Source organism: Pholis gunnellus, assembly GCF_910591455.1.
Source record: "Pholis gunnellus genome assembly, chromosome: 16".
Classification (NCBI taxonomy): Eukaryota; Metazoa; Chordata; class Actinopteri; order Perciformes; family Pholidae; genus Pholis; species Pholis gunnellus.
This window is the reverse complement of record NC_136543.1, coordinates 11276334-11299850: the sequence shown is the minus strand read 5'-3', so window position 1 is coordinate 11299850 and position 23517 is coordinate 11276334. Positions and strand designations below refer to the sequence as shown.

Below are 23517 nucleotides of genomic sequence, written 5' to 3'. Positions count from 1 at the left end.
ACGTGACTCATTTGCTGCCAGTAGCTGTGCGAAATAGCGTTCCTTACATGTTAGCGCAACTGAATCAATCTTCACTTGATGGTCAACGACATCGACAGTAAAACTTGTGAAAATAATTGAGACGGTGGTGATAATAAGACGCCGTAAACACAGCTTAGAGCACCTTTCTTCGGGAGGTTGAGTAAGAGGTGTTAAAGCCGTAATTATAGTGTATGAAAAGCAAACATGTTACCCAGAACTGTCTCAACTGTCTGAGAGAGCTTTTCACTTCTGTCATGTAAGGTAGAGACACAGTTTTGAATCGTGCAGATTATTGATTCAGATGATTAATTATTCACACCTTCAGTAGAGCAGAGGTCTGAATGCTGTCTAGTTTAAAAGTCTTTGTGGTGGGGCCTCTGGCAGCGTTGTATGTTTTGTGGAACAAAACTTGTGGAAGATTATTTATTTGATTGAGCAGAGTTTCAGATGTTCAAATAGTTTGTCAACATATTAGAATCAAAGTTTGAGCAGGTTTTGGAGCATTATTGTGGCGCAACATCAAAAAAAGGCAGACTGTGGTGAGAAGTCACCCAAAAGCTTCTCTGCAGTGGATGTTTAAAACTGTCTGATTGACATTTATTTCATTTTGGGCAACAAGAGTATCGGCAGATTCTCATCAGGGGGCATGGCTGACCTGTGAGAGGTCACTGTCCATTTTCTGTAAATGTTCTACAAGTGCTAATTATGTTGAGCAAGTTAAATGAACGGGCATTTAAGCACCTTTGTGTGGGCAATGTGCTCTTTTGTCTGTATTGAGAACCCTGCAGTCCTCACCTACACAGTGTCTCAGTTATTGATTCAGCCTTCAGCGCATTGAGGGGGGGGGGGGGGGGGGGGGGGGGGTCTATGGCACAGCTGTGTCTTTTGGGACCACCATGTCAGTCTCCTAAATACCTATTCAGTATTCAAGCCAAAACTAATCATTCACACTTAAAAGTGGAAATTGCTGATATTTTGTATGTTGTGTGTTTTTGGTATCAGATATAAACGTCTTTTCGGCAGACTGAATCATATGAGAGGGTTGAGTATTTTATATATTTTATATTGATAAAATAACAAAACGCTTTGATGTTGATGCGATAAAGCAAGTCAAAAAAAGCCTCTAACCCTTTACAATTTCCTGAACTGAATCCCTTCAGGTTGAAGAGAAGATGTTACAAACTAGAGGCAAATGGTGTAAACAGATTCCAGACACGTGGCTCATGCAGAAAGAAAACATCTGTAATATCTAGTACATTCAGAGTACATGGCCTGCCTAAAACACCTGCCAAAACTCCACCTCCGGAGGCCAGTTTGTACGTTTCTAGAAGCTGGGAGGTCTTTTTACGGGCTATCCCATAATTTCCTGGCTGCCTGACGTGACGATATGCAACCCGTGACCACTAGATGGAGGTCAGCAGTACCGACCACTATGTCTACCACAGAGGGACAAGTAGATTTGGCCCTGCAGGGAAAAGCCACAGATACAGTGGAGGGGAAACCGCCGCTGCTGTTAGTGAAAGCAGAAAGAATATAGAAGAAGAAACCTGAGGAAAGAGTAAATGTCAATGAGTGCAAACCATTTCACTTTCAGATTGGAGGTTTACATTCTGATAAAGAGAGGAAAGGCATGAAGAGATAGCAAAGGGAAAGTGTGTGAGAGAGAGAGAGAGAGAGAGAGAGAGAGAGAAGATTTGAGGCAGTGAAGCAGGCACAGGGCAGAGAGTGAAGGGGGGTCAGGGGGGGGAGTGGTTAGTCCTTCTTACTGCCTGTATATAGAGAAGACAGAGTCAGACAGAGCAGATCCAGTGAGAGAGTAAGGAACAGAGACAAGAGAGACAGACTTTTTTACCTCTCTACCTGGATGACTTCCTGAGCAACACACCAGCAAACAGCTTTTTATCGGATTACCACGCCAGCATTTCTCTCTCAAGGTAGCAAAAAGTTTTCTTCACTTTTCAAACAGCAGCCCTCTTTAATACCAGACTCCAGGCAGGTGCAGGCTCAACGTCACAGTACGGTTGATAATGATCTCATGTTACTTTAAATATCTTCATGAATTATGGGATCTTTTAAACTCTTTTGATGTATGTTTGCCTATCATTATTTATTTTAAGATGAATTCCACTGTGCTTCATGTGGCCATAAGCACTGAACTTAAGTCAAGTCTTTACTGTTTGGATATATTTACCTTTTGGGTGTGGGATTGTCGGATACAATATTCAAGTTATTAATAGGTTCAAGAATACGAGTGGGAGGCTGCGATTGAATTTAAAGAGGTTATTGAGAACAATGAGTTTGTGGTGACTCCTCTTGTGTAATTCACAACGAGACTGTTAACACACAAAGACCAGTTATCCCGTCGCTCACCTGTTAAGGGTGCTGGCCTCATGAGACACCTGCACGGTATTATAAATGGTCTCTGTGCTCTCCTTGACCTGGCGGGTGTCTTAAAAATAGAGCTGGACAAATAATCGTCAAGGACTGTGTGAGAGGGAGCTAAAAAGGGCTTTTACGCAGATACACTGAGCCAAGATGCCTGAATTATCTGTTGGGTGGTGCAGTGATATCTCAAAGTTCAGCTGTGTGCAGGAAAGTGAGAGTGGGGGTCAAAGGAAGAAGTATATCATTAAAGGTTTGGTGCTTTTTTTTTTTCATGTACCTCTAGTAGCCATGCAGATAGTTCAGGTTTTTAGTTGTCCAGATGTTGATTCAATACAATGGAGGGATGAACACATTTGAAAACATGACATTACGTTTAAATTGTTCAACATGCTGTTAAAAGCTTTTATAGAGGCTATCATCTGTAGGAGAAGTGTTTGTGTTCACATCGAGGTCTGTGCGTTGTCAAGACTAATCTGGACGCTGTTTTTACAAGGAGGTGCCGCTCTTATGTTATATAATGTCGGTGAACTGACCTATTAATAAATAACTGTCTGGGTTTTCGACATTGTCGGAGATTCCTCACAGCGTTGCTCAGTTTACTGAGAACAAGCAGGTAAAAGTTGTGAACACGTTCCTGAAGCGGTGATGAAGGTCCAGCTGAGACATGCGACAGTGCAGTTCTTCTACTTCTACTGTTTGATGTGTGTGTACTTTATGCATGTCTGTGTGTGTGTGTGTGTGTGTGTGTGTGTGTGTGGGTGCGTTGCCCTTTCTCTTCTGTCCTGTGGCTGCAGTGTGGGATCAGTAGCTTGGCTACAGCTGTCTGGAGCACTGATGGGCCATATGGCAGCTTCTCAACCTTGTTTCATAAGACAAAAAGGAGCTAAGAAGATGGACCCATCAGCTTAAATCTCTTCGCTTCAGCTGAGAACTGTACCAAACACAATCAAATACACTTCCAGTTGGACCTAAAGGCCTCAGCAGCTTGTTGAGCAGACTGGTGGGCGTTTTATTGCACTACTGCTCAGTCTGTCACAACAAAACACTTGTGTTAAGGAGGAGACCTGCTCATCCCATGCTGCCATATGCGTGTGTGTGTGTGTGTGTGTGTGTGTGTATGTGTTTCGACTAAAGGGGCAGTCATGCAGAAAGCAGGACAGCAAAGATCTTTTCCGGAGCTCTGCTTTATGTGCAGAGTGTCCATTGTGCTCTGAGATCTGATTGGATAATTAATTATGCTATTTATGTAAGCAGCGTTCCAACCCCTTGTCTTTGTCCGGCCCCATTAGGACTCACACATTCAGTAACCTGAGACCAATACACACACACACACACACACACACACACCTACACACACACACACACACACACACACACACACACACACACACACACACACACACACACACACACACACACATGCATCCACACAATAAACCACACCTATGGATGATTTTGTTTGACATTTTGTTAAGTGTGAGAGTTGTGGATTGCTCGTTCATACACACACACACACACTAACTCTGGTCATTGAAGGTGTTTCATGTGTGTACACTTATACAAGAAAATAAATAGTGTGACGATTAAAACCATTAGAGTAACTGTATCACCTTCTTGCTTCAAAGTTACTGACAAAAAAAATAAATCAAGATCAGGTGACACAATGCGTGGATGTTCCTTTGATAGCAGTTTGTAAAATGATTGACGTGTTTAATTTCTTAAATCACTCAAAGTGTTGATTTTTTTTTCTTGACTGTGCCCGTTAATACCAGAGTCACCAGCCGGAGCACAAGTGTGATCATGTAGTTTCCCTCCACCTGCCCTGTTACTGTGCCCCAGCATGGCTTTTAGATAACCACTATTGTCTCTGAGGACCATTAATACTGTGGGCTGTGTCTGTTCATTCAGACAATTTCCTCGAGTGTGACAGATTAGCTTTGACAGCAGGACATTACTTTATTTCCGGGACTGAGATAGCATGCTAATCTGGGACAATAACGTCCCCTCCCTCACACTAGTAACTGCACTGGCAGGTCCCTCATAGATAAAGTAAAACATTTAATTACAGGGTGATTGCAGTGCACCTGGATGTATGTGTCACTGCATTAGTGAAAATAATAACAGTTCAGGACTGACTGTTTTTGTGCCAGCACGCACTAAGGAAAGATATAGTATAATGTGGGACCCACATTAAGGGCTGAGAACCTTTCACCTGAGACCTGAAGCGACCCCATCATGCATCATTCAACATGTTTAAAGGCCTCATCACATTCTTGTTTTCCCTCACTTTCTTGCTGAGTGCATTTACATATTTAGCTGCTGTTTGTTTTGGATGCTTGAAAGGAAAGTTGGAAAAATAAGCAGAGGATCTCCAAGGACCACGTGGGTTTCCTGCGAGGTCTGTTTAAATGTATCTTGTGTGTGCGTGGGCGTGTGCGTGTGTGTGTGTGTGCGTGTGTGAGTGCTACTAAGTGCATATGCGTCAGTGTGTTTGTGAATTACACAGCGGGAGGTGGATAATGTGTTGGCAGCAGTCATACCCCAATTATGCTGCTCACAGTGCGACCTTTTCCCATCTCTTCCGGTGGAGTGCGAAGAATTTGTCTCTTGTGGGGAAAAGCAGGCCAATTTTTTTGCTCCCTCATGTAAATGTCCATTGCTAGAATGGATTGTAGAAAGGCATGTATTAAATCATGTTACCTTTACCTAACATCTAGCAATCCTGTGTCTTTCCTTTCACAGATTTATCATGAAGCTCTTACTGTTGTCTGTGGCGGCGCTGCTCCTGGTGGTGGGAGCGAGCGCTGAAGAAAGAGTCCTGTCCAGAAGGACCAAGAGGGAGCTCGCCAGTCCGCTCCATGTTGGAGGCATCAGGGACCCGTTCGGCTCCTACTGCCAGAGGAGAGGAGGCTGCTGCCCCGGCAGAGACGACCTGTGCACGGTTCCCTACCTGGACACCATCTGCTACTGCGACCTGTTCTGCAACCGGACCATCGCTGACTGCTGCCCTGACTTCTGGGGACATTGTCTCGGCGTGGAGCCGCCTTTCATAGGTAAGTAAAAGTGCACAAGCGAATGAGTTTGTGCATCGGTGAGTTTTGCAGGTGTGTGAGGGCCTGTCGTAGTTAGTCAAAGTCAGTCAGAGAGCAGCAGGACACTTGAAATTACAATTACATACCTGCTTTCTTAAACTCACAAGAAAGAAACGTGCTGAAGATAAGGGACCGTACGACAATTATTGGACACATGAACACCTTCTTTTTGATGTCTGTTCGGCCCATTTTTCATTAATAAATCTTAGAAGGTAAGGCTGAAATAAAGTATAAATTTGGGATGAGAGAAAAATAAAAGACCCTCCCCTGCTCTCCCAAAAAAGTCAGATTACCCTCCCTTCAGCAAAGATTGAAATTACAATACCCTCCCCTGAAAAGTTCAGATTTAGCTCATTTTACCGTCTATCTAACTGTTGAGTTGACCCCATTTGGACTCCCCACACAGTTATAACTCCATTCTCTCATTGCAGAGGTGTAAAATATGCCTGTGACAGCAGAGGACTACCTGCAAACAGAGCAGGGAACAGTAGGCTTCTTATTAACCCAGACAGACAGAGGGAGGGAGGAGGGGTGGATGGAGGGATGAATGGAGGTCAAGAGAAAGAATGTGGGGTATGCGGAGGGAGGGGGGGGGACAGACAACGGGTGCGGGACGGGAGACAGAGGGGTCGTTACAGGTATGCGTTACCTGGACGACAAGGTAGGGGTGTCACGGGGTGGGACACTAATGCATGTTTAAGAGTGTACACACACACACACACACACACACACACACACACACACACACACACACACACACACATATCCGACTACACAGCTAATGCCTCCTTCATGCAATGTAACTTTTTACATTGAAACCACGTACATTCAGTTCAACAGGAGTCCTCTATATAAAGTCCTTCTATGTCAATGAGTAACTTTTCACCCTCTTCAGCTCTGCAGTAACTGAGTTGTGACAGACTGGGTGAGACAGCTGTGAGGGGGATGATGGGTAACAGAGGGCCTCAGTCATAAATCACACAATCAGCTCTGGGCCTCACACCAGAGACAAGGAAACCTGCTCACACTGTAAATTCTCAGCCGGCTCATGCCGTAAATTCCGTACGAGACCCACACTGACAGCACCTTCCACTGTAAATCAGTATGTAGATAAACCTCATTGTGAATATTTTGGCCAACTCCGGTATCGTTTCACAAGCTGTAAGTAAGCGGGGTTCAAACTTCAAATTCATTCCAAGAAGAAATGCTAATGCTGTGTTTGTTTGTGGTTTGTTTGTGACGGCGCCGAGTGGACCATTGCAGCTCACAAATGTTAATGATTTTCTGGTGCTTAGTCGTGGACGTAATGGTAGGTTTCTTCTGTGGCCCTTTCCCTCGGTCTCACTAGAGGTGGTGAAGTAGAGCGTAAGCTGGTTAAAGCATGACGAAGGCCCAGGAAGCCTGGGAAGGCAAGAAAGAAGCTAACGCCACATTCCTACACTGGATTACTGGAGCTCAGAGCTCCTTAGAACTCACATATATTCTGTGTGTGTACACTCTCACAAAGACGTAAACACTCTGCACACACACCTGAGGAGTTAGTGATTGCCCTTTTATTTATGGTGATTGAATTTGGTCAGTATGTTTGTATCATATTAAGTGTGAGTGCTTTAAATATAAGTGCATCTCTGTCTCCCATTTGTGTATTTGCTTATATATTAAGTTACCCCGCTTTGTCTCCTCGCAGGCACCTGTGAAAGAAATGGAAACAAGTTCTTTTCTGGGCAAACGTACAAAGAGAACTGCAATTTATGGTATGTTACCCTCTCTTTCTTCCTCTAACTTCTCTTTCAACCTCTTAAATCCTGGGCTTTCCCTTAAATGTCCTTTTAAGTGGCTTGAAGCTTGAAAAACATGGCTCCCCTCACTTTATCTAAATGCTCTGTGTATACTTGTTCTAACACTTCACACGAACCAATGCATGCATATGCCGAGTGACACATTGAAGCCCAAGATGCCAAGTTGTTGTGGATGCACCATTGAAACAAATTGTAGATGTGTGTTTTCTCCTGATTTCATGCTGACATACAGTGCTTTGTGTTCTTAAAACCTCTGGGATTTGTAGTTGGTGGGTTCACGAAACATGTCTGTGCACTGCATGTGTAGTAATAAAAACACTGGTAGCATCATATTCAGTTTTTATATCCATATTTTTCACATGATCTTCATATCTTTATATACACACACACACACACACACACACACACACACACACACACACACACACACACTGACCCTGTCTACTTCCGCTTCCTCTACTGTGCGTCATACCTCTTTGTCTGCAACAGGTCATTTTTCTTCTAAGGAATACAAACAGTAGGAAGAGCACAGGTGTAAAAAAATAAAATGAATGACGACGGAATTCCATTTGGCTGCTTCAGTTTCCGGGTACTGGTATTGTGCGTGCTGGCTCACTGTGATGGTTTACTGGGACACTTTAATAGAACGGAGCCATCGTTAATGTTAGTCATACTTTTCCTGCTATGACAAGTCAAAATGTCTGCTGTGAAAAAGGCCTATAGTTCAGTGTGAGAGTAATGCGATAGAAAAGGAAAAAAAACACACTTAAAGTTTGCTTTGTTTTAAGAACAATATCTCGTCTTGTTTTTAAACTTAAGAGTCCATGTATTGAACATAAAGTCGGTTATTATTCATTCCAAAGCTTTCTCTGTTATGATCTGTTGTGAAGAAAAGCTTGGTAGTTTGTGTCTGTAACAGGAGGAACAGTAGCTGCATAACTAAATCAAAACAGGCCCCATGCTAAAGTTTCCCATCTAGTAGCTGTGTGTTTGTGAGTGCCAACTTCTCCAACAGTGCCGTTCATATCCCGCAGGCCTACTGAGTAACACGGTCGATTTCACCTTAATTGAAAGAGACTATCTTTTGATCCCCTGAACTGTTCTGACTTTGATGTGGATACAGATCCACTCTCCTCTAATGCACAAAAGTGAGGCTGGATGTTGTACTACGAAGCTCCTATATTCTTGTTTTGACTCTTTGATTAGAGCTCCGTGGCAATCTTGTATTATGTTTCCAACTGGACAAATTTCCCAAACATCTCTTCACTTTACGACCTTGACATGAGCTCAAGCTGTTCTGAAAACATTATTTTAGATTAGCTCTCAGTGGCAGCAAAGTGCATTTTTATCTCCATGGCCTTCTACAGCCTTAGGGCACCAGAGTCCATGTGGCTGTTCACATTTTTCTGCGTGATCATATTAACAGTCAAGGAGAGGTAAAGCAGATCTTGACCTACTAGAGGAAGGAGACGGAGGAGGTCAAGTGAGAGAAGACAGGAAAAAGGGGACATTTAATACCTCACCTGTCCTCTACTGCGGTTTCTCTCGTCTGTGTCATTTGATGTTCCGCAAAGACCCTTTGTACGTGTGTGAACATGAACACCAATGTTGATTTAACATCCATTTGTGCATGCCTATTATATTCATCCTCATGCATCAAGAACACACTGTTTGTCATGACATGTCTAACCCTGACCCCGCTGATCTCCACTTAAAACCTAGCAGCTGTTTGACTCCAAAAGCTGCACTGTGTCAATCTGGTAGGCCTGAAGTATGACTTTTATCATTGCAGCTCAATTAGGTTTGACTTAAAAGGTCTGATAGATAGGCCAGGTTGGCAGTTGATAAATGGCAGGGCAAACATTTCTCCTTAAAGGAAATACGTGTGGAAGCTGCATGTTAAAAAACAACCTCCAGTGTCCTAGTTCACCAGAAAACATCATTTATGTGCTAACTCTCCCTTTCACTGGCAAACAACAGGGTCTTATGCACATACGCTCTCACACATGCTTGTTAAGGCAATACACATGGATGCTTGAGAAATTGCACCACAGCTTTGGCGCGGAGGGACACACACACTCCCTTTTCCTCCTCCTACTCTCTCCACTTATTAATTTCCCAAATTTGCGTCCTCCCACCTCTCCGAATCAGGGCTGCAGGGTGGAGGAGAGGGCTTCCGCTTTGAGTTGACAGGCCACTCTCCCTCTTTTCCCTCCAAAAGTCTCTCATTAGCAGTGATCAAGCTCCCGCTCACTGTTATCTAACCTCCTACATGTCTTCTCTAACCGCTGGCCAAACGTCACTGATACGGTCAATAAAAAGCTGCTCTTTGACCATCAGTGTCACAATCTGTAAAACTTTATCTTTTAGCTTGAAATAACTCCTGGGCAGATTGTCTCAGTGCTAGAAAGCATAGAAACACAACCGGAGTTAGCATGAAGTATTAAACCCAGCGGAGACCTTTTCCTTCCCTGAGCTGTTTGCGTCTTGATAACTCTTTATCTGCTCCAACCGATCTGAAACGCGACGCCTCCTGCTCACACAGCCCTGAAGGAGCAACTATCTCTGTCATGATTTGGCAGCAGCTCTGCTCTTTCAGCGTGTACTTCAGATTGGACAACAGCCAATGCCAGCTTGGACTTTCTAAATTGTTGTCTAGTTTCTCAGATTAAGTAGATACGTCATATCTGAACGCAGAGCATGGCTCTGTTGCTCCTACTGATCCGGCAAGATTTGCCAAGACAATGCACCGCATGGCATCCAGGTGTGTGTATTTCTATGTGTGTGTGCACGTGTGTGTGTGTGTGTGCGGTCCCAGAAGTGAAGATGGTGTCTTTCTCTAATAAAGGGCGTGACGGAGAATGTGAAATATGGCCTTTCACTGACACTGTCCCCGTGTCTCCGTGAGTCTGTCATTATGCCCGTCCCTGTGTGCATGTCCAGTGTTGCATGTATGTGTTCCTGCTAGAGGGAGAGGTGAAAGGTCATTGTCTCTTTCCTCCAGTCACAGCCATTAGACGGTCCTGGTTTAAACTCTGCCGCTGTGCCTGTGTGTGTGTGTGTGTGCTTGACCGCTGTTTTTGGTCGTGTCTCAGAGACCCAGCAGGGAGGAGTGCAGTATGAGAGGTGATACACACTCTGTAGGTTCAGTGTGACTGAAGGGGAATTTGGCCTCTTCATCATTGTGTGTGTGTGTTTAATGAGCAGGCTCTCCTCCCTGTAAACATGATGTCTAAAATGTACAGAAGACTTTATGGTTGGACGTCTATACACGCCTCTGTGGGAAACACCCCTCATTCTTTCTCTCTCGCTAATGCACCCATTTATTATGTTATTCCTGAAACAGCGGCTGACCTTGCAGCTGTTTATTTTTGGTGGCTTAGTAACTTTATTTAGTCTTAGAAAGAGGGACCTGGGAAAAATAATGTTTACAGTCACAACCGAGACACCAAGAAAACATCAATAAAGTTTTAAAATCTCCAAGTCTCCAAAGAGTAATGAAAGAATCTAGCGTGTTTGCATTTCATTTAAATGCTGCATATTACCTGAATCTCGTCCAGTCAGGATTAATGCGTCAAAGCAGACCAACTTTGAGATACAGAGAGCAACGGAATTTTTCATTACTGATAAAGCGTGCTATGATAGACTTATAATAGTTTGATATTTTAGGAAATTATCCAGTCAGTTAGCTTAGGTTAGCATAACGACTAAAACTAAATCCTGATTATAGAAACAAGATACATTGTGTTAATTATTGAGCTCTGGAGTTGCTGGTAGGCAGATTGTGTTACCTTTGGACCAATCCAGACTAGTTGTTTCCCCCTGATTCCAGTCTTTATGCTAAGCTAAGCCAAGCTAACTAGCTGTTGGCTGTAGCTTCATATTTATTGTATAGGCAGAATGTGTGTTTCCCAAAATATTAAGCTATATTAATTATATAACTCATTCATATTTGTTATTAATAGACAATTAATTATGAAACAGCATGACATTGAAGAATATCTACTGAATACATTTTGACCCACCAATAGTTTTATGATTTTGAAAAGTCATGTGTAAATCACTGCATTATCTCTGTATTTATTCTTTATTATTCTATTCCATCCTGGTCGGAAAATATAGAGTTTATAAAGGACAGGCCTCAGTTGTTTTGTTGTGTCCAGACTATTTAGGAACTATATGTGGTGGAATATCCTGTAGATCATTCTAGTTTCAAACAATTAATCAGAAAGTTTAGGGAACTCTTGTGTGAAATTGTACATTTAGCTGCAGCGAATCATTTACTTTGAAGTATCAGCGGAAGGTGAACTGAAGTGCCTGGTGACTCATCTGTGTGAGTAATCTCTCTGTCTGGTACAATTTTAAAGTAATCTTACTTTAATGAAGCACTTCCATTTTATACTTCACTGCATTTTGGAGGGAAATCACTTTTTTACTCCACTACATTTATTCTATATGATAAATTTAGATTATTTTTGCCGATAAAACTTTGAATGCAGGAATTTTACATTTAATAGTCCTTTTATTTAAGTAAAGAAGGATCTTGATACTTTCACCACTAGTTTGGCTACACACACACACACACACACACACACACACACACACACACACACACACACACAGACAGACAAACACACACTTCTTCACAGTGAGTCATCAGAAAGTACACATTGGAAGTTATTTTTGAGCATCCCCTAAGTCTACATTGTCGTCATAGTTAATATCCTGCTTCTATCTCTTCTGTTATCTTCTTGACTTTTCCTTCGCTTCCTTCTGACCAAAAATGGATCCTCGCTCTGCAGCCTTAAAAGGCTGAATGTTTCCTTTAACCTCTCCCTCTGTTTCTCACTCCCTCGCCTGTTCTTTTTCCATTTTTTTCCAGTTACAGACATTCTTCTCTCAATTAACTTCTTATTTGGGAATTCCACTGAGCCCTTGAATATTTGTCTATGTCTTAGATAGTCCTTCTATTTTAGCGGTTGACCTCACTGGCTTTAGCATAAATATGAAAATTATAACTTGTGTAATTGCAGCAGCTAATGCCTTTTAATGGTCTCAACTCTTTGTCCCTAATGTCTGTCTGTCTGTCCTCTGCAGTACATGTGGGACCACAGGACGATGGGAGTGTGAGCAGAACGCCTGTCTGATGGAGCCGGACGTTATCCACGCCATTAACAGAGGCAACTATGGGTAAAACAAACAAACACGTATACTTGATGACATGATATTCTACAAAACGATTTGTATCACACATGGTGACAAACACATTCTCTTCCTGGTTTGTGCTTTCAGATGGAAGGCAGACAACTACAGTCAGCTCTACGGCATGACTCTGGACGAGGGCATCCGCTACCGCCTGGGCACACAGAGACCCTCCAGGACTATTATGAACATGAATGAGATGCAGGTACAGAACAGTATTCGTCCCTAAAATGTACTTCTGGGGTTGATAGGACAAAGAAAGAAATAATTGGGTCAATGTCCCGAAGGCACAGACACAAAATTCAGTGTTGATACTCATATTCTGAAGCAAGTCATACAAACCTTGCCATCCTCACTGTTTTGTAGCTGAACTTTAACCTCTGACCTGACTATTTCCATACAGGGATTTGAAGAATATCGTGTTACTTGTTACTGGGTGTAACCTCTTAAATCCAGGGTTTCCCTTTAAAATTCCACTTTAAAAAGTATTTTTACTTTAGCACCTTAAAGTCCCATACGTCACATATTATGTATTTGTTGTTCCCACTGAAGCTGTATGATGTCATATTTGTGAATTGTTGCAGTTTTGTTGTGGCCTGTCACTTCTTTAAAGGCTCCTGCATACTTCCTGTAAGTGATATGGTGATATTATAGTGATATGCAGGTTTGAAACTTATTACGACAAAGGAGCGCTGATCAAAACGTTTCTCGCTGGTGGCTTGTTGGTATGCGATGGCGACTCTGGCTGGAACCTCAGCCCACTCTGATCCGCTCAGTCTCTATTTATATTTCACCCAGACAGATTACATAAAACAGAACCAAAACATCAGATAGAAAAGATGGAGGGGATGGTGGCTGCCTGGAGAATAAAGAGCAAACCTCGTCTTCAGTCTGCACCCCCCCACCTCCATCCATCCATCCCCACTCCCCCTGTTTACCTCTCCCAGCATTCCATGACTACTTCCACCCTAAAAACCTCACAACTCCCCCTCCTTCCGCTGTCAGCGTGTCCCTACCTGTGCCAGGAACCAGATCAGAGACAGCCCATTCATAAATATCTCTCTCCCACTGTCCTTTCATGTCTGTACGTAGACTCCTGTGTAAGGGATGGGAAATTATGAATTCATGAATTACTTAACTTAATTCATGTATTGAGACATATTCTTGCCGAACATTTCCCCTCTTTTATCAAACCTTTAGGTCGGGTGTTTCAGGTGTCTGTCTTTTGGACCTTGACCTTCCACAACTACACGTCTCAGACGAGCAGCACATTCTTTAGTTATGCATCAGGTGGCAGTTTGTACTTTGAATACCTTGCTGTTAATCGGAGGAATGCTGCACAGGAGCCAGGCTCTTTGAGAGAGAGAGAGAGAGAGAGAGAGAGAGAGAGAGAGAGAGAGAGAGGAGGAAAGTCAGTTGTACAGAAGTGTGTGCTCCGTTATCACACATAACGGAGAGTTTAAGAGAGCGTCCAACCTCGAGTGCAGACTAATAGATTGAGTATGTTTGGTATGTGAAAAGCATCTGCCAGTGAACATGCGCTATCAGGAAGATATTTGCACTCCATCATCCTAATTAGGATTTATCATCACAGTGACATTGGTGCCGCCATGAAAGAGTTGGGTTGGTTCAAATGACGCATTCAATGTAACCAAACGGCCTCGTGCTTTCATGGAGAGGATCGGGATCAAAGTTCCTGTCTATTCTACAGAGATTGACACCGGGCCAAATGGTCCTAAGTGCTTGTGAATAAGTCCCTTCTACTGGAGGGTTGATTAGCAGACTTATGTAATCTGCCCGGGATCCAAACTTGTCGTACAAAGCCGTCCACAAGTACTTTAATTGCAGCTGTTAATTTGTGGGCAAATAATTACATTGTAAATCCCACTGCTACAACTCTGTGTTGGTGGTTTAAACCGCTATTTCCTCTATTTTGCTCTCAATCCTTCTTTAAAAATTGTGGTCTGCCACTTGATGTTTCCTCAATGAGACTTGTTCTGTGAGAGTGTAACGGTGATGAAGCTCTATTCACTTGACTTGACTAATTTTTCCTCTCTGTCAGATGAACATGGATCCTGAGAGTGACGGTCTGCCGCTCTACTTCAACTCGGCAGAGAAGTGGCCAGGAAAGATTCACGAACCGCTGGACCAGGGCAACTGTGCTGCATCCTGGGCTTTCTCAACTGCAGGTAGAACACATGAAGAAAATGCAGGGAAATATGGGATATCATTATAAGACGTAAAGGAAGGGCAGATAGAAGAAAAACTTGAGAAAGTGTCACAACAAATTGGTTCAAAAAGACAAACTATATACCCAATACTTGTATCTTAAATGGACATGACAATGTGCTGACCACAAAAAGTCTTCCTCAAGTTTATAGTTGAAATATCTTGTCTTTCTGTGCAGATATTTGTTATCCAGCACCTGCAAAATGTTTATGGATATTTATAATTAATTACTTTAGCCTCCTGAAGACACAAATTGTTACAATTATAGAAAAGTGTTTTAATAAAATAATAATAACAAAAAGGTTTTAAGCATGATATTTTGTAATAAAGCTTGTCATTTTCACCAGCTGTGGCATCAGACAGAATCTCCATCCAGTCAATGGGTCACATGACTCCTCAGCTGTCCCCACAAAATCTTATTTCCTGTGACACGCGCAATCAGGGAGGGTGTGAAGGGGGGCGCATCGATGGAGCCTGGTGGTACCTCCGGCGTAGAGGGTAAAGACTTCACTTCATTTCATCTTCAGTAGAAAACAAGAAAGCAAAGCAACATGCAATACCTTTTGGCGATTACTTGGTAACAGCCTTCTAAAGATTAGGCACATCTTACCATCTCTCCTCTTCCCTCCACAGAGTGGTGACAGAAAACTGTTATCCATACCAGCCCCCGCAGCAGACACCAGTGGAGGTGGGCCGCTGTATGATGCAGAGTCGCTCCGTCGGCCGGGGGAAGAGGCAGGCCACGCAGCGCTGCCCCAACACACACAACTACCAAAACGACATCTACCAGTCCACACCGCCCTACAGGCTCTCATCCAATGTAAGCACAAACACAAAACAATACATGTATAAACAGGTGTTCCCTGTACATATTTCCTTCATCAGTTCCAACACCGACCAGCACATGTTCCCAATACTGCAGTAAACATGCAGCTTAAATAAGCTTGCTGTACATTTTTGGGAATTCCTCGTGCTACAGTAGACTATAATCTCTCCCACGTGTTTATTAAAGTATGTGTTTTCACACTCTTTCCTTGTGCATGCTTGACTCCTTCGTGAATGAACATGGAAATGTACAGGATTAAGTGCTCGACAGCACTGAATCAATGAAGGGCAATGAGTTTTCCTGCATTTTTCCACTGTCATGGTCCAGGAAGTTGGATTCAGGATTTGGATGGTTGATTGAAATATAATACAGAATTGAATCAGTTCTTACTGTAGTTAGATTCAGATATAATGTACTGGATATACAGGCCAGTGAGTGAATTAAACCAATTTGCAGACTATCATCATCCATAGTCATTATCTACTAAAGATCAAGAATCAAAAGTGTATCTGGAATTAGATTTCTGTGTTTACCTTCTATTATCAATGTGATCCATTCATGCTCAGCTACAATAGTGAGTTGAATAAACCAGAGTCAGTCGATATGAGAGCAAAGTGTTGAGTGACTGATCAGAATAAGGTTTGTTTCCAAGTAGGTTATTCACATACAGGGACTTTGTCTTGGTGTTTAATAACCATAATAAGAGGAAATTAAATTACAGGCAAAGTACTGCAAGAGTAAAAAATATATTTCTAGAATAGAAAAATTGCAAATGAAAATAAACATACAAAAAATGCCAAAATATTGGTATTTTCTATAGAATGAGAAATAAATAAGTGAATAATTAAACTATGAGCTCTACTTGGTTGACATTTGAAGGCACAATTACAAATTGCTGTGATAAAAGTGTAATGTTCATTTTACAATTTTAAAAGCTGGCTGATCTAAATCGATAATGTTCTTCTCGTCATGTAGAAAGCACCTCTGGCCTCACTTTGTAGCACAAAGTATCACGTAACAAGCCGTCTCTGCATGCTGCTCGCTGCATCTCCTCCAATTCAAAGTCGACCGCTGAGCTGCAGCCGACATGTGGTGTTATCAGCCAGCATCCATCATTGCTAAACGACGGCTAATGTCTCTCTGAATCATTACAGCCTGTTGTTTCTGTCTCCCGATGGCCTGTGAAGTCAATAAGCCAGGCATTAAGGCCAGGGGTCCCTGCTGGACTCAATCTTGTTATCTGACTTTTAACATCCAGGGGGTTGTTTTCATCCTCTCCATTTCACTAACATGTAATGATCTTCCTGTCCTTCTCTCTCTCTCCTCTGCCTATAAACTCTTCTTTCTATCGTCTCTCTCAGGAAAAGGAGATCATGAAGGAGATTATGGATAATGGCCCTGTGCAAGGTAAGGCAAAGTTAATATGTTAGTGTCAACATTTGCTCCCAAGTGGGTGTTATTTATAACACCGAAACAACAAGATACTCCCACAGGACACATAAATTCAAACACAGCCTCATGTTAGGCATCCGACCTGGGATGATGTCATGTTTGACCTTGTCATCGTGATGGTTTTGTCCTATGTTTCAACTTTGATCCCCAGTCACCTGGTCAGAAATAATGGGCCTTCATGTCAGTGTGGTTGAACTGACCTTCCTTTACTAGCCTGACTCACTGTCTGGTGCCCATCAGGACCATTGTCAAGTACACTTGAATAGAGGAGTCATGTGTAGTGTGTGTGTGTGTGTGTGTGTGATGGTGTGTGTGTGTGTGTGATTCTCTATGAGCCTGTGCCAGCTTCTTGTTTAGCAGTCCAAGAAAACGTATTGGCTTCATGTCAAGTTTCCTTTTTGCCTTTGAGCTTCTCTTTGATACAAAGGCCTAGAAGTGTGTGTGTGTGTGTGTGTGTGTGTGTACTCACGCATTGTGCGAGTTGTTTATAAATGAGGAGTCCACTCACTGTTCTCAGCTACAGACCATTGGATTTAGTGCATGTGGCCCTCCAAAAGAGTGAATCAACTGTACATCCGGAGAGTTATTTCTGTTGAGCTGGAATAAGACAATTAAGCTGTGCAGCTCACACACAAACACACACACACACACACACACACACACACACACACACACACACACACACACACACACACACACACACACACACACTGCTGCCCTGTCTGATGTCTGGGTATGTGTGACTCAGGAGGGGAATTGGAATTTGTTTGGTGAAATTAGGTAATTGCTTAGAGATTAATTGTTGTTTGAATAAGATGTTGATCTTTCCCTTCAATAATGGGTTCAAGCAGCCTAAATAGTCATATTGCCTGTGTGTGTGTGTGTGTGTGTGTGTGTGTGTTTTATCCACCAACTAATGTTCCCTGCTCGTTTGTTCTTGCAGCTATTATGGAGGTCCATGAGGACTTCTTTGTCTATAAGAATGGGATCTATAAGCACACTGATGTCAGCTTCACCAAACCTCCACAATACCGCAAACACGGCACACACTCAATCAGGATCACTGGGTAAGTTACCATACAGTGCAAAACATTGTTCGTTTCATTTGCCCTCTCGAGTCCAGTCACCATGTGTCTGGTTTCACTGTTGCTTCTTGTTCAACTGATGCCATTTCGGCAGAAACAAATGTTTATTTAAGACAAATCAGGTTTCAATTGAGTAGCTGCCTGATTCAAAGCTTCACCTGCATGTGTGTTTGCACACAGCCGAGGGTGTACGCGTCAACAAGCTTCCCTCTTGGAGACACACCTTGGCTCCACTCCTCCGTCTGCCCCAAACGAGCCCCCCCCCCCCCCCATCCTGCTCCTCTATCTAGTAACTACGGTGACCACAAATATGTAGGCGGGTAGACAGCCGACACACCTGGATTACCTGCCCCCACCCATCTGTCTCTCGTTATTCCCCCGTCCTCCTGGCTCTCCTGCCACATCTCTGTGGTGTCTCCAACATCACTCCCCAGATGACACATCTGACCCATTGACCGTCCTGCTTCCTCTCTTTCTCTCCTCTCCACATCCAATCCAAAACACTCTTGTTATCATTTCGACTGTCCGCAGACAGACAGGTAGTAGTTCACTGCTCTTTTTATCTGTGGTTTGGAGAGCAGTGGGGGGGGGTTTTGACCCGTAAAGAGGCATCCAGCTGGTTTTAAATTGTGTCTGTCGAGACAACGATACGTTGCCACTCACTAGTTTCCCTTTCCAAATTACAAAAATGAGCAGCTACCTTGTAGTGGGGGTCTAATGGTGGCTGAGGAATGTGTGTTTGTAAGCAGTTGACTGTACCACAGAGTCTGAGCTTGTCCACGAATATCAGTTTCTACAGACATGGCATCTCAGCTATGATAAAAACTCTCTGTTTTAATCTGCTTGGCCGTTGGTGAAGACAAAATACTATATTTATGACATCGTATAGCATGTAAAGGTATGTGTATGATAAACACTCCAAGCTGCACTTAGCTTGATAGTTTTATCTACATACTTCACAAGCATGCAATGTTCTGAAATGTCCTGTGGATGTTTCACAACACTCATATCTGGCTCACACTACTGTGGACTGTAATTACATCTCTACAGCATGTCAATAAACCGTGGAGGTATGCATTTTGTGAAGTGATGCTGCGGATGAGGATGTGGATTCCCACCTGTCCTGAATGCCTCCTGCTCTTTGGCTCCTTCCACTGACGCTGTGATTCCTCACCACTCACTTGGTCAGTGGATGTGGACGTAGCAGCGACACGGGTTTAGGGACGGAATGAGGGCGGGCGGAAAATAGTGTTTTGAGCTCCAACCTGCCAACTACAGGCATCAGTGTGTTTTCATAGGCCAAATCCCATAGCGGTGCGTTCCTTTAAGCCCAGGGCCTGGGAAAGTTTGTGGAAAGAGCATTGAGGTCCACTGTGGTGGAAAGGGCATTGTCTGGGCCGCTGATCCTGACTGCACCGGACAGAGAGAGGGGATCAATCCTCGGAGAAGAGGTCAGAGGTGGGTTGAGGGGCGTTGGGGAAGGGCGGGGCACATGGGCACAGCGGTATGCCCATCATTGTCCCAGCATGAGCAAGTGAGCTGATTGGAGGCCAGATAAGTGATCAGCAGTGGTCCGATTCTGTCTGGCTCTGTCCATACCAATAAATATACAGGCAGGCATGTGGGATTACACACACACACACACACACACACACATATAGGTGTGAATGTGCCCTTACTCACAAGCACAAATCCCATCTCTCCAATCTGGTTCAGATTGTAGTTTGCATCTTTGCTAACAAAGCTGTTTTTAATGTGTCGGCGTTTGGTCAATGTGACTTCTGGATGCGGAAACACTGCATACAGAAATACACTCACTGATAGAAGGTTGGCACCATCTGCCTGTGTTGTGGTGGCAGGCTACTGAGTTTGCAGAGCCAGAGGCCAGCCACTCTATTTCCCAGCAATCCTTTCCCTTATGAAAGATAACAAGTGATTGGTCTCTTGGGAAACGAAAGGCCTCGAGTGCAAAAACAGGATGGGAATTTGCTTTGGGAGAATGTTTTGATCATGAGGAGCAGCAACGCAGGCGTATAAAAGTTGGCAATGGCTAAGCTAAGAGCAAAGTGCAAGGCATGATGGGAATGTATGGGCCTTTCGCCAAGGTTTCCTGAGAACAATGCTGCTAGCAAGGAAGAAGGTTAAAAATAAGCCTTGAAGTTCAGATTCACAAATGTATATTTGGGCATTTTGACGTCGTTGGTGTTGTTTTCTGTGACGGGACTGAGGCGGTGTTCATGTCCTCGTAACCTTCCCTCTCCTTCCTGTTTCATACCCGGTGTACGGAAATGGCGAAGGAAAAGGGGATTCCGTGTTCTTTGGCTTGGAATGATGTAGGAGTGCAACTAGGCGGTGTCCAGGCTTAAATACTCTGTTTTCAGGATGTTGTTCTAAGTTAACACATTCCTGAGACGTGTTTACAGCTGACATGTTTGTTGGGCAGCATCCATACTTAAAATTAGCATTTCACCTCTGCCACAGGTTCATTTTATATAAGTTGTTTTTCAGTTTTTTTGGCTCTAATGCATTTTGAGTAACCATCCTCTCTGCTTTGTGCACCAGGTGGGGAGAGGAGAGAAACTTTGATGGGACATCAAAAAAATATTGGGTAAGTCATAGTGCAAAATATACCCATGCCCTTAATTGGCTCAAATATTTTGTTCTTTCTTATGTAAAATAGATTTTAAAGGGACTGTTTAACTTTGAATCTAACTCATCCGTACTAAATTTGACCATGCTTTTTTTTTTCAGATTGCTGCCAACTCCTGGGGAAAGAACTGGGGAGAGAACGGCTACTTCCGTATCGCTCGTGGGGAAAATGAGTGTGAGATTGAAACGTTTGTGATTGGTGTGTGGGGCAGAATCACGATGGAGGACATGCACAGCCATCATCACCACCATCGTCGCCGGCACATTTAGAGACACGATGTTAAAACCCTTACAGAGACCTTTTGTTTTTAATCCCACCTATTGATGTTTTTCACCCCAGAGAAGAACCACACCAAGAGTCTCAGAACTTCAGCACATCCCCTTATGCATCACGTTGGCTGGGACAGCCTCAAAATCAACCCCAGAGCCCCTTAACCCTCTCATTTTATACCTTACTTCACTCTGGGGATCCACACAACCCCTCTTCTCATCCATCTTTACCCTGTTTAAGAGAACAACCTTCCCCACTCTTCCTGTAACTCAAGGTTTATGGCACCAAAACAACAAAGAAACTCAACTAAGCTGACGCTCTTTTGCGTCGCCTTACACTTAGGCACCTCAGGTACCTACTGATCCAAAGACCACACTTCCCAGAATCCTCAACGTAATATCTGGTGAGACATGTCAAAGCTGGGTGATGACAAAAGCAGAAGCTCAGTCTGATCTGTTTATTCTTCTTTGCCCTTCTTTGTCCGCCTGAAACCTTGGTCTTTTCTGAATCTATACTCTAGACAGACCCAAGTTCAGACGGACAGTTTGCAAAAGAGGATATCCGAGAGGCAGATAATCAGACATCAGACCCTTTCAAAGAGACACACCCAGCTGAACTGTGTAACATGATAATATATCATAGATGACCTTACTGACATTTACTTACTGTCAGTTATACCGAGTTCACAGTACGGCTAATTCCCTCAGTTTTAGAGAGGACACTTAAATGGAGTTAATAGCTGTCGAGTTTCTCACGTATTCCAGTAAACTTGTAGAATCTGACACTAGAAACAGTAGAAGATTTGATGTGGAGTGTTAAGATTACAATTCAATAATGAATTCAATTAAATCTTAAGCCCTTGAGATTAGATAAGATTAAACATGTATCATTTGGCTGTAGGTGAAATAAATAATTTAAGTCACACTTGATAAGAAAAGTCACCACTGACAATGAACATATACATAAAAGCCATGCTGCCATTCTTGACACCACAATCCCATTTAAAAGATGAATCCCTGATGCGTTAAGAGGTTAAAAAGATTGTAATTCCTTAAAAAAACAGAGTTGTTTTGACCACTTCGAAAGAAAGTGTTAGTGTATAGTAGTCTTAATTAGCTCCGTTCTGTGTACACTGTTACAATTTGAGCTAAAGAAAGTTATTTTTTTGTCGCAGTTATGTTGTGAAGTTTTATTTTACTACTTGTTTTACGATGTACTGTATGTATTAACTTTCATTACACACTCATCACTCAGTCGCTTTTCTTCTTGAGCGTCTACATAGTTGTAAATGTTTGACCACAGCGAGGAGGATGAGGTGTTGGGGAGGGCGGGGGGGGGGGGGGGGGGGGGGGGGGGGGGTACTGCTGCTAAAGTCCGGTCTGTGCTTCATATTTTGACTGCAGAGTCTGTAGTTTGATGCTTTTCATATGTAATAAACATGTAAAGCCACTTCTAACTAACGCAGATACACACAGGTTGCATATGAGCTGTTTGGCTTTATATTCTCGTTTTTAGTGTTTGTATGAAAACTTAACACCTTCCAACTTATCAGCCGTGTGCCTTTCTTTGCTACACTGCTTTGTGACGTCTTAACTTCAGGCTAATTGAGGAAGTTTCAGATCTTTCTGAAGCACATCCTCACTTGAAAAGGAAAGAATGGTGTATTATTACCACTTACCTTACATCCTGGTGTGCTTTAGCTGTAACTTCAAAAGGCTTTTCCATTTCTATATCATCATGTCTTGTGATCTTTAAGGTCCTTCTATCATCTTCTTCAGGCATGGATGAGCAGAAAGGCATAAAAGCAAAGAGAAATGTCTGGATGGACAGGCAATGTGCAATGGATAAGCAGTTCGTTGCATGTTTTCTCATGCAAAGAACTGAATCTTTGCTTTTATTCTGAAGTGAGCGAGGGCAGTGGAAGATGAAGAGCAGCCCATCAACATGAGGTGCACAACAGGTTTACAATAAAGACGAGAAGGACAATTTGAAACTGAGCTCTTTGGCCTGAAGAGTGATTATGTCAATCTTCTGTCAGCAGAAAGAAGGAGATTCTTCTTTTCTATATTTTTCTATATCTGTGGGCATGTTGCTATAGCTCCTTTACATGAGAGACAAATATGGACAAAACTCACGTTGTTAGATTGGTTTGCATCACTGTTTTGCAATCCTCATTGAAAGTACAGAGATTAGTCGTGTTTGTTTCATTACAATTTAATTCCACCAGATGTTGGGTAATCTTTAATATTAATTTATTGAAGATATTCCATGCCCTCTTCAAGGGCCTCAACATTGGATAAGTGAGTTCTGAACTTGGTGTGTATCAGTGGGCTGAGAAAAGTTACTGTTTTCATGCAGAAGGAAGAATTGGAATCATTTAGTTTCCATCGAGTAGATGCATTTGATTGTCAGTCTCCATTTATTTTGCTTACAGTGTGTTGCATTAACAGTCATTCAGGTGTATTGTTCGCTTGGACCTAAATGATGATACTGCATGTATAGAAGA

At 42.9% G+C, this 23517-nt stretch overlaps 1 protein-coding gene across 1 annotated transcript; it reads left to right on the top strand.

Moving 5' to 3' along the window:
• The first annotated feature begins 1837 nt into the window (after positions 1–1837).
• Positions 1838–22318, top strand: tinagl1 (tubulointerstitial nephritis antigen-like 1). The gene is made up of 12 exons (XM_079175728.1): positions 1838–1955; positions 5149–5459; positions 7186–7252; positions 12395–12487; positions 12590–12704; positions 14562–14688; positions 15076–15226; positions 15362–15548; positions 16916–16961; positions 17950–18073; positions 20654–20699; positions 20843–22318. Exons 2-12 carry the CDS (start codon positions 5156–5158, stop codon positions 21008–21010), a joined length of 1428 nt encoding a protein of 475 aa, XP_079031854.1. The 5' UTR covers positions 1838–1955; positions 5149–5155; the 3' UTR covers positions 21011–22318.
• Positions 22319–23517: the final 1199 nt, after the last annotated feature.